Raw genomic sequence first — 12,277 nt, forward strand, 5'->3', positions numbered from 1 at the left:
GAGGTAAAGTGCTACTACTTGAATCCATTCTCAAACTTTTACGCCTCGCGTTACTTTTTATCCAAGCTCCTATACCGTCGCACGCATTTTTTCCATGTGATGTGGCATGGAAGTGCCACTCTGCATTAATGGAAAAATTTTTAAAATGGTATAGTAAATTGCGAAAGTTAAATTTATTCTTAAAATTCTGTGCAGCGCCATCAGTAAAATATATCACGTGGTCAACAGAGCTAAATGTCAGTTTAATATGATCAATAATTATTTTTTTAGTACAATAAACAGCAACTGTATTATGCGTTAGATTGTCTGAAAAAATAGCAATACTTTTGTGACCAATTATTGAATCCGATTCTCTATAGTAAATAACCACTGTGGCCAAACTACACTGATCATTATTGTAATGATACGACTGAGCTGTATCTTGTACAATGAACGCATAGTTCTCTGAAAAGTCCATTGAAATCAGAAGTTCATTACTTTTTAATGAATCTTTCACATGATTATAGAAAGTAAATTGCTCTTTTGCAAAAGAATGTGTTTGTAGCTTAAATAATTTGGAGCAGAAATCCTCGATGAAATTCTCTGCTGGTTCGTTTCTAGTTAGCAGCGTTGATCTACTTGTAGTGTGCCAAGTTTCATACTTAATGTCAGTTTTAACAGAATTGTGTAACAACGTTAATAAACTTATTTTTAAAATATCCACCCCAGAACAATCTTCGCACTTATTCAAATAACATTCAGATGTAGATTTTTCGCAAGCAATTTTTGAAATGCAGTCTTTAAAATTATTAATTTTTCCTCCAGTTAAAATAGAAATATTCAACGCAAGCATCAATTTTATATTTTGGTGACGTACACATACACACAAAATATGTGTACCACTTGCACCAGCAAGAACGCAATATTTTGGTTGCAAGTCAGCAAATTTACTAAATCCAATTTTTACTTCTGGATTCTCATCTTTTAATTTCAGAGATAATTCTCTCAAATTATGAAGAACTAATCGTTTTTGATAAAATATTTTGCTGCCATCTTTTTGTTTCACACATTTATTATCTTTCATCCTAGGCAATATTCTACTGTTTTCATCATTATCAAAACAATGTTTTACTTTTTCAAGGGTCTCACTTGGTAAACATATCTTTTCACTGACTTTTAAAGATTCATTTTCTTTCGATACGTCAGAAATTTTAATTAATCTTCTAAAACAATTTAAAAATAAAGCTCTTTTTCGCTCACTACAGTTATGAGGCAATAGCTGCAATAATAAAATTTTTATCATTTTTTGACGTATTTACATCTTGTAGTTTAGTTTTTAAATTTTTTGTTATGTGACAATAATCATTCATAGATAATCGATCATCTGACACTTCTTTTTTATAAACATCACAAACAAGGTCACTATCAGTAACATTTGAGAAAATTTTTTTTATATTTTCAGAAACAGCCCTTTAATTTTTTGAATGCTTTACGGCACCCTCAAATGGATCAAAATAACGCTTTGACGGCATAGCTGCACCTGAGCTACTTATGAACACTGATTCACTTTAGTATTACATGTTTCAACCTGTGATTCCACCCAAACAACTTATCACGTTTTGATTTACTTTTATTTTTACACACTCACTATTATTTAACAACAAAACTTTGTATTAAAGGGGGGTTATGAAGAAAAACTTCTGATAAGTTGTAGAATAGTACACATAACTTAAAAATGGAATTATCAAACGATAATTACACTTGTGCATTAAAAACATCGAATGACTGTGCACATACAATCACATAAGATGTCTTGATAGCAGATTTCTTTTAAGCGTGCTAGTAGTAAACAACATAACATAATAAACAGACTATAAGACGATGCCTTATCGAGACCATTGGTACGTTAGTAACAGTGCATCGCCACGTGGCGGCACGGTACAGGCGACAACTGCGCGCCTCGCCGCCGTGCAACTTGCTGATTCCAATGTCTTAATTTGCTTGTAATTCAAGCATTCTTCGCTCTTCTACTCTAAAAATGTTTGAAGTTAATATTTTAGCATTGCTCTGTCGATCCCTGCAAATTTTTTTTTTTAAACCATGGCGAATTTTAGAGAAACATCCAGAACTTCAGACTCATTTTTCTCAACGAAAAAAAGAGCAGATCAAAATCTATCGATTTGTATGTCTTATTAATTTTTTCAGCTATCTCCTAACCATTACGAGCGAGTTGAACACACCGTGCTCGAGTGAAAAAAGCCCCGCGCGCGCAAGGTGGCCCGCTCTCAGTGGACGGTGCGGCCTTGTGTTTACAGAAGCGTCGCACGCGCGTGTGTGTTTTCTACACCTATGTGTATCATACCTGCTATATCCTGTATACCAAGTATACGTATCTATAGGTTTATATATATATATATATATATATATATTTATTGTACATGTTTATTGATAAGTAATTTTGAAACAAATGAAATTTATTCTATTAACGTTATGTTCTTAAGGTGATTGGCAGTTTTCAAAACTAGCTTTTAAATATTTTAAATATTTAATATTACTATGATGTTTTATGTGTTATAAGGGGTAATCAGGCGATTAAAATTTGGTTTTACTTGATAAAATGCCAAAAAATTCTCGTTGATTTTTTTTTTATTTAATCACAATGTACTTGATTTATTAAGTATAACTATTTGTAATCGATGTGAAAAAAATTTGTTTGAGTAATATCAAAATATATTTTGATTTGAAGCCATAAATATTATCTTTATTATGTTCAATAAAAGTTTTTAACCTATATCATCACTATACTTGTATATCCTTCTGATTTTAATATTTTTTTTTTATGTTGAAAAAGCTAAAGTTACCTTAAGACTTTCTTTGCAAGTCATTTGCGCTTGAGATGTATCAAACAAAAAAATTAAATGAAACAGTATTGTCCTAAATATCATTTATAAAATAGTATTTTTCATCATAAATGTGTATTCGTAAGTTTTTAACACACTAATTGACAAACTAAGAGCAGACGCCGTTAGTCACGATGCCCAAATGCGGAATGTCAGTATCTATATATACGTATGCGCTGTATACAGGATACATCAAGTATGATACACATAGGTGTAGATAACACACACGCACGTGCGACGCTTGTGTAAACGCAAGGCAGCACCGGAGAAAACTCCATCAGCGCTATGCGTTTGTCTCATGTATACAGTCAATGCGATCCAGGCGTCGAGTCACTGCGCTGCAAGTATAGAATATATGAACTCAATTTATAGTTCATATGCTTCTCTAGCACATAGATTCATGATGCTATAACCACATGAGCAACCATGTCCTAAACGCATAAAGTTATAGAACTAATGCATGCGCAGGTCGTATGGGCTCACCACATAGGTGCTTCAATGCTTTACTACCATTTTTTTTCTGTGCGTGTAAGCGCACCAACAACGCATAGAATAATTCAAAGAAGGTCGTCAGAGTGAAAAGTGGCAGAGCCACCATTGTGGGACACTTTCACTGACTTCGTGTTAACTGAAATGAAGTTCAGCGGAACCGCTTGCAATGGCTATCGTTGAAGAATAGTGCAACGGACGATGATGCTTCTTTTAAGAACGATCACTGCCATCTGACAGAAAAAGCTACCTTAAGTCTGCACCAGGTTTCATGATGACTTTTGCGGAATATCCTTTGCCTCCTTTAAGCACAAATTCAGCTTTAATAACAGCTCTGGGAAAAAGCATTTCTATAGTGTTTGGTCTTCTCGAGTTAATTTGGCGATCAGCTTGAGTCCAACGATATTTTTACTGCTATCATCACACGCATCTCTTGACTCAGCAATATTGAAAAACTCTATCAGTTAAAAGCTGCCATATAACAATTGAAAAGACCAACAACTCACGAGGATTATCTGATTGTGGTAGTTACCAGTTACTTTATTACATATATCTAAAGTATTTTCTGTTACTAAGAACAGCAAGCTTTTCTGCATCTTGCTAGTACAGCCAATCGCTGCTACATTAACCCTATTGGCAACAGTCCTTGTTAACTTGCAGGGCACTGATGGTCGAACTTACGTTGCCAGAGCTATGCTATACAACGTCTCCCAGTCAACACTTTTTTGCAAAAGTTTACTAAAGAGGCTTAGGTTTTCTTTCTAATCCTTATCTTAACCTTTTAGTAGCATTAGGAGAAGTACGGGCCTACCCGTGCATGGGCAAGTTCAGTTGACCTCGACGTCAGCCTTCGACAGCCACGTAAGTCTTTTATAGCAAGTATTCGTGCTTTCGTTGCTTATTAAGTACCCATCTTTTACTAATAAGCCTTTAAGCAACTTAGAACTTCTACAAAGGTTGGAGCTAGCCAAAAACTTTTGCAAGACACAAACTGAAATAAAATTGCTTTTGAGAGCAGATACCTATCTATTTATATTGTGGACTGCTTGTGAAAGGACCCACCTTAAACTCAAAAGGTAAAACGCACGGTTTTTTATTGGATGCTCTCTGGTGAGCTACCTTAATCTACATCAGAAATATTGCATCAAATTTATAACTGCAGTTTTTTGATAGTATTAGTGCCAAGTACTAAGTGCAGTAATTGTAGTACTATTTTGCTTCTACCTCATTGACATAATTGGTGACAGGAATGTTCAGGATTTAACTAATTTTAATTGTTCGTAGTGTTTTATTTTATTTGGATTTAATTTTCATAGTAATATGTAAAATTTTAGCCAGCGAATCAATGCTTATTGTACTTATAGTTTGACATCTATTTTAAGGCTAAACTACTAAACTAAACCTTATAATACGAAAAAACGCGTTCTTGCTAAGTTCAAGAAATCTTAAGTTTATATTTGCTTGATAAAAACGTAACTGTGTAAAGTTGAACGGTTACTCATAATTCTACGTTTATGTTTTACTTTCTACTTTAATACAAATTATAAAATTAAGTAGAAAGCAAAATATGAACGTAATTGATAATCAGCACCCTTAAGAACTTTAAAAATGATTTGTAACTTAATTAAGTCATAAATTATAGGCTACTCTATGTTAGAAGGTGGTCATGGGGGAGGGGTGAAGTGGTGAATTTGTGTAAATTGGACATCAAATATATAAATAATTAGTAACACTTTTGGTACTTGGAGTCACTAATTTTTTTTGCAAAGATACTTTTAGAAATGTTAATCATAGAACAGATGCAAAGACTTCTAAGGCCCTTAGATAATTCAATAAAAACTCAAACTTTTTGGCATAAAATTACCTACAAGATGCAATATTTTTGCATGTGATATCAATTGTTCGTAACAATAAAATTTCAAAAGTGTAAAAAAAAATTTTCATGACTCAAAACTTCGAACTACTTCACGAACTGATGATTGTAACCAATCTTCATGAAAAGATAGAAAATTATAGTAGTTTTAGTACTAAAAAAAAATTATCCTGATTTATTGTTAAATATACGTTACTTTTTTCTATTATGACCATTCAAACTTGAAAATTCAACCCTAATTGAGTTGAGTGGAAATTGCTTTTGACAACTGTGGCTTAATTAAACATCATGAATAATTTCTACTTTATTATATATTGAAGAAAATTCTCGCAAAAAATACAGAACTGTACCAAATTTTTGTTAGTTTTCTACTACGTCGTAACCTCTATGATTCTCGACATGATATACATACTGTATTTGGAGCCCATGAACGGATTTCACTAAGAATAGAAATCTTAAAGTAACGTAAGCTGTTTTTACAAAATCGTTTTGTCTTTGCTTTGTTATTATATATTGTCTACAAATGTAACAAAACTAATCTAAATCGTTAGCGCACCTTCTACGAGACATTGTTTTGTAACAACGACAAAAAATTTTAAGATGTATTCAAAGCAATTACTTCCTAAAAAAAGCCCTAATGTAGAAAATTCCTAAAATTTAATTGGCTGTCTTACGAATTTTCACTTACAATACAAATATACTTACGAATATTCAAAATAAGTTCAGAATATAGATATACATATCGTTTTAATAGCACTTACTTAATTATGTTGCGAGTGATGCTTTACTTACTAGTTGTTGCACAAGCAGAATCAACATTATGTTTCACGTATTGTTAATATACTACATAAGCTTTACAATGTTTCTTTTTTAGGTGATGTTAAATTATACTTGGCCCCACACTCAATACCCACAAATTTGTCGAGTATTACACAAAACGTCATTTTTTCAGTCTGAATGCCCAAATGATAATAATAACATTGGTAAATTGATAACCGGAAATACTATAATACTGAAATAATATTTACTTTTGGTTTTGATTGGTTTTGCGAAAAAAGTAATGCAGCAATGATTTTATCGCTTGCACACTTTTGTCACGTATACACCAATAACATCAAGAAATTGTTTCATACGCAGGTACTATTTCCTACACAAACTACAGTAATGTACAAAGATGAAAAACGGTTCACATGTAATTAACATTTTTACGAATAAGTAATTTAGTTTCAAAAAAGATTTGCAGCACACTGTAGCACTGACTTGCGTAACAAGCATACGCTAATTTTGAAATTTAGCATTTTATAACATTCTACTAGCATAGTGGCAGTTTTGGTAAGTGGTCGTTAGTAAAAAAAAGTTTTTTCTTCTATAACTTTTTCTATGCATATTAACATTACCTTATCAATATCAATCAAAGAATTAATAAAGAAAAATAATTATGACTTGATCATTAGGCATAAGGTAAAATGAAAGAGAAGAAGTATTATGTACTGACACCCATGTACCTGAACTGCCACCACGCTAAAAAAATCATACCAGATACACAATTCCAAAATCGGCATATGTTTGTGAAGCATGTAAGTGCTACTATATTAAGATTACATTCCTTAAGTAGAAAAAATCTTTTATGAATACGAATAAGAAATTTTATTTTAATTTTTTGAGGTCCAAAGCGATCAGAGAATAGGCCTAACTGTTTTTCTTTTGAAGTTCTTTGAAGTTAAAAGAAATCAGTGATGTTTTTAATTAAAAATGGGTATAAGTTTTTAATAAGTAATCAAAAATGTATATTATGAGACTTCAATGGAAATTGTTGGACGTCTAAAATTATTTAAAATCAAGTGGAAGAGCTAACTTAGGGTGGTTTTAACTATCTGCAACTACTATATTGGTCCACCATTCTGAAATTTAGAAAAAAGTCCGATGTCAAAAGAAGCGTATTAACTAAGCTTAAGTGTGTACCTATAAAAAATTTATTTTGACTTATAAAATTTTGAACACAACTTTTATCCAGTTGACAGATCAATACATGAAAAGGGACTTGCATTAAAACTTTCGTAACTTAGAGATAAATAATCGTACCAGGAATGTTGAAAATGAAAATTGTAAAGGGAGAGCTATAACATACGGTAGTATTATCTAAGGAACAAAAAAAATTCGAGATACAGTATAACCTCAAAAACACGTAAGAATGTATATTTTTGAACATTGAGGTTAATTAACTCAAAATCTTGACGTAATAGGCTAACTCTGATTACGGGTTTGGTTTTAGCGCACTAAATTGCATTGGATGCAGCTATTTACATGTAATAAAAAAAGCTTTTTTTTACAAATCTGTGTTATTTATGGTTCTTTGTAAAAAAAATTCAAAAAACTTAAGATATTGAGCTTAATTTACATAACTTTTTTTTATTACTTTTGGTTCGACAACTATCATAATTAAGTATTATACAGCTGTAAAACTGTATTTAAATATATTTAATTCTTAGGATTTAATAGTTGGATAATAGCCATTTGTGTTTTAAAAGACGAAAACTTTTTTTTTTTTTTTTAATTATTACATGTGGAATTTTTCTTATAGCTGGATTTTGATATTGGGAGCTCCTCATCTCTCAAAAGGTCTCGTTTTTAAAATGAATTTGTTTTAGAACCCCAGGAGCTTCAGTAGTATAGTTTTTTAGAATAATAAAGAGCAACACCTGATGAATAAAAGAGCTTTTAAAAAATTTGTCTCCTTTGGCCCAGATTCTTTTTATTCTATTTGTGGAAGTCTTTAATGCGAGCTAGACAGGATCAAACTCGAAACAAGGATTGGATTAGCGGGTAAAATTTTACGTAAGCAATAATGGATAAGCATATTTTTAATTTCTGCTATTAACAACCTTTAGATAAATCATGTGAATGTGAATAAAACAAACTTTCTGGAGTATTAATTATAATTCTAGTATAAGTCTGTAGCAGATAAAAAAGGTATAAACTCAAGTAAAGTAATGTATTAAAGTTTTAAAAGGAAATCGAATAAGAGGTTGTCATTAAAAGATTACTGGTAACTTCATATTGTACTGAAGAAAATAAACATAATTTCAATACACCAGTAAGCAACTATTTTTGTTAAACTGAACACGATTTGTCCAAAGAGTATTCTGAACAGTTAAACTTTTCCAAAGTTTTTCTAAAAGAAATTACGTCAAGTATTAAGGATTTAAAAATACATATTTATTAAAAATGAGAACTGAATATTTTGTACAATGCGAGGTATAGATTTAAAAAAAAAGGATTGAACTTTTTAGATTAGTTATAGAATAACATCACGAATATTTTAATAAATATTTAAGACAAAACAGCGTGCAATTGTAAAAAAGTAAATTCTTTATATATTGACTTTTAATCAACCGAATACATCTTTTTTATGATTCGTATTTTTTGATTGTTATTTTAAATTTATAATAAACATTTAATATAATCACAAGTTAGCTAAGTTAATAGAAGCTATTTAAGTTACAACATTGTTTTGTGACAAAAAATTTTGCACATCAATTAAAAATCTGTTTTTACATTATAAAAATGTAGACTATTTATAATGTCTCATAAAAGTCACAGTTTTCATAAACAATTTTCACCTTAAAATATACTTCCTTAAAGATTCCAATTCTTTAACAAAAAAACGGTGTTCCCACAAAAATATAAAATGTTTTTTAGTACGTTACCAAGATTGATTCAATTTACGATATTACACTTAAGCCACAGTTTTCAGAAACACTTTCCACTGAAGGTATAATATATACATACACGGGTTAAATTTTCAAGTTTTGAAAGTCATAGAAAAGAACTAATTTATACTTGCAACGTGCCAGGGTGATGTTTGTTAAGAACCAAAACTGCTATAATTTTTTATGGTTTTATTATAACTGGTAACAATCATTTCTTTGTACAGTAGACTAAGAATTTGAACCGTAACAAATTTTTTTTGTTGCAAATTCTATTGTTCGAAACAGTTTATATCGCATTTGATAAAATATGATATCTCACAAGTATTTTATAACAAACCATTTCAGTACTTTCTTTATAAAATTTTAAATATATAAATGAAGTCAATCCCCCTGCGGTTCAAAAAATTTTTTTTCAAAATCCTTACGGAATTTTTAACAAAAATTTAATTTAAAAAAAATTTTTTATCTTGGTCAGCTCAATTATAAATCAGATACCGTTCTATGACGAAGAAAAAAAAAAATTGTTGGTATTAGTAGATATGACTTTTTATTTTATATCACTGACAAATTAAATACCTATACAACAAAGCAGATTGGCTTGTTTGAATTTAACTTAATACTTTACTCGATTACGAAACAGTGTATACATAAAAAAATAAGATTTATAAATGTAAAGTCACATTAAAAAGTAAGTCACATTGATTCTGAACTTAAATTCTATGCAATCTTGGTATGTCGATACGTATAAATCTACATACTATTAAACTGATAGTGAAAGATGTATGAAAAAGTTGTTTTAGTTAAAGCATTAAAAAGTAAAGAAAAGACGATGGTAATATAATCTTGGACATCACTGTGAAAAACTAAGAGTACTTTTGTTAAGTATCTCAATACTTCTATTTTTGAAGTGAAACTTCTTATGTTGGGCCGTGAACAGCCGCATGAGGGAGGATGCGTTAAGAAAAAACGTAGCCACCCACCCTGCAGCCCAAGCTAACTACGACTAACCGATGCGCTTGCTCAACCTGATTGAGGTATAATTATTGAGGTGCAAATATATATGTTACACGGATTCATATAAATGATTGTAATAATTTTAAACGTAATAAGTCATCTCAAAGGCAAAGCTTTATCCAACATATCTTAGCTATAAATAGATTTGTTTTCTATTTTCTATCATATATTATAAAAATAATTGTCACGTGACCATAACCTATATTCATATTATTAATTTAGAGATTAGTAGATACTACTTATAAGCACGGGTAAATTTTAATATTAGATTATAAGTAATCATAGAAAACGAATCGAAGGAGAAATTATAATTTTACAATCAAAAATAGCTATAAATCTATTGTTTTCCTCAATCTCAATCAGATAAAGTGGATTATTTTACTTTTATGGTCACCAGAATTAAATGCAATGCTTCCGACAAGAATTGATTGTCCATGTATGATGTCATATCAAATGCACGAATAGTAATTACCTTTTTTCGAGGCAGTATGGTGAAATTTTTTATTTCGTTCTGCATTACACGACCAACAATTAGTACATGTATTAATTCAAATTAACATGTAAGTAGTTCGAATGCATGAATCATATGTAACACAAGTAGTACGTGCATGCATTTCGTGCACGCGCGTGCTCGAATTTGTAAGAATAATACAATTTTTAATATTTTATTGTTGGATTATTGAAGACCTATGAAGTTAGACGTAATTAAATTTTCTCAGTTTTTGTTATGCCAAGTTTAAAAAAAAATTTTAGTTGGAACTTTCACTTCTGCCAGGAGTCCCGAGATCCACACCTGGTTTTTGGTATACTTTAAGATAATTTATGTAAGGTCTTACCACTTAGACATAGTTCTGGTATCGGTAGTTGTTCCGTATTGATTGGTTTTGAAGTTCTCAGAGTAAACATTCCTCTTCCTATAGGAAGTGCCATGGTTCTAGTACAGAGAGCAAGCAGAAACTTTTCTTGTTCTTCAATTAACTCGTGATCACTTATGTCCGGACGTTGTATTACGCATATTTTAATAGGTTTAGAAGAATCTAATAGTTTGCGAGTTTCTTGAACTCTGTGATCTGCACCAAATCGTAACTGTAGAACCTAGAATATAAGTACAGTAAGATGTAAGCTCTTTTTGTATGACTGTTTGTTATGAAAATCTTTAGTTAAATTTTCACGGTAAAATATAATGATAAAATACATCAAGAAAGTCTTAAATACAGCGGATAATTTTTTTATTAATATAATGTAAAATTTCGGATCTTACTATATTTTAGTTAAAAAAAATTTGCATTTCAAACGTGCAATTCCAAAATGTATTTAATTATTTGCACATGAAGTTTAAAGTACCAAAGGTGCTGCCTGTATCGATGAAACTGCAGTTAATAAACCTTTCCAAACGGGAACTCCAATTAACATGCATTTTTTTAAAAATTTAAGTTTACTTAAAAGGAAAACTATTGCCAAGTTTTGAAAGTGGTTTACAAATTTAAAAAAAAAATTAAATAACTACGATTATCTTATTTTTCTTGTTATCAATGGGAAAAAAAGTCTCAGGTAGGTACTTCATTTTTCTAAAGTTTGGAACCTACTGTTACTAACTGGCTATACTTTTCCTAGAATCTACCTGAAATAAGCTCTAGTTTTAAAAAATGCAAGTCGATTTGACGAGATATTTAATTTCATATTCTTTTTATTATTATTATACATAGTGCGGTGTTTTAATAGTATAACAAAGATATTTTTGACAAAGTATCCACCTAGCCACAAGCGTTATCTGTAAATATTTTACTATTCACTGTATTTGCATTGTAGTTCATGACTTGTTTTGAATTTTAAAGTATAACAAAGATATTTTTGACAAAGTATCCACCTAGCCACAAGCGTTATCTGTAAATATTTTACTATTCACTGTATTTGCATTGTAGTTCATGACTTATTTTGAATTTTAAAGTATATTTAGTGCTCAACAATTTTTTTTTTAAATACATGTTATCTTTTATACACTTGTTAATCATTTTTTTAAAAACATGATTGTTATCAAAAATTTTAAACAGTATTTTTCGGTAGCAGCTTTTTTACATAATCATAAATTATGTAATTTTTACTTACTCGTTAACTTTAATACAAACAAATAACTGTTAATTTTATGACTGGTATTTGTTTTTCGATACGATTATAAGCAACATTTAGATCTTTTTTATCTTGTTTTCAATACTGATTTATTAATACGAGGTTTTACATTTAAGTTATTTGATTTTTGTTGCATCTGATCCTCTTAAAATTTATTATTCCAACAATAAGGTAATTATTGCAGT

General features: G+C 30.2%; 1 protein-coding gene across 1 annotated transcript in view; it reads right to left on the reverse strand.

The window, feature by feature from the left end:
• Nucleotides 1-12,277, reverse strand: part of shtd (anaphase promoting complex subunit 1) — a 901,519-nt gene that overhangs the window by 271,807 nt on the left and 617,435 nt on the right. The window contains exon 12 of the mRNA XM_089595858.1: nt 10,802-11,060. Within this exon, the coding sequence (XP_089451984.1) occupies nt 10,802-11,060 (259 nt within the window). The remainder of the gene's footprint in view (nt 1-10,801; nt 11,061-12,277) is intronic.

Source organism: Copidosoma floridanum, unplaced genomic scaffold, assembly GCF_036245765.1.
Source record: "Copidosoma floridanum isolate Cflo_tuat_1 unplaced genomic scaffold, Cflo_Japanese_pri ptg000004l, whole genome shotgun sequence".
Lineage (NCBI taxonomy): Eukaryota > Metazoa > Arthropoda > Insecta > Hymenoptera > Encyrtidae > Copidosoma > Copidosoma floridanum.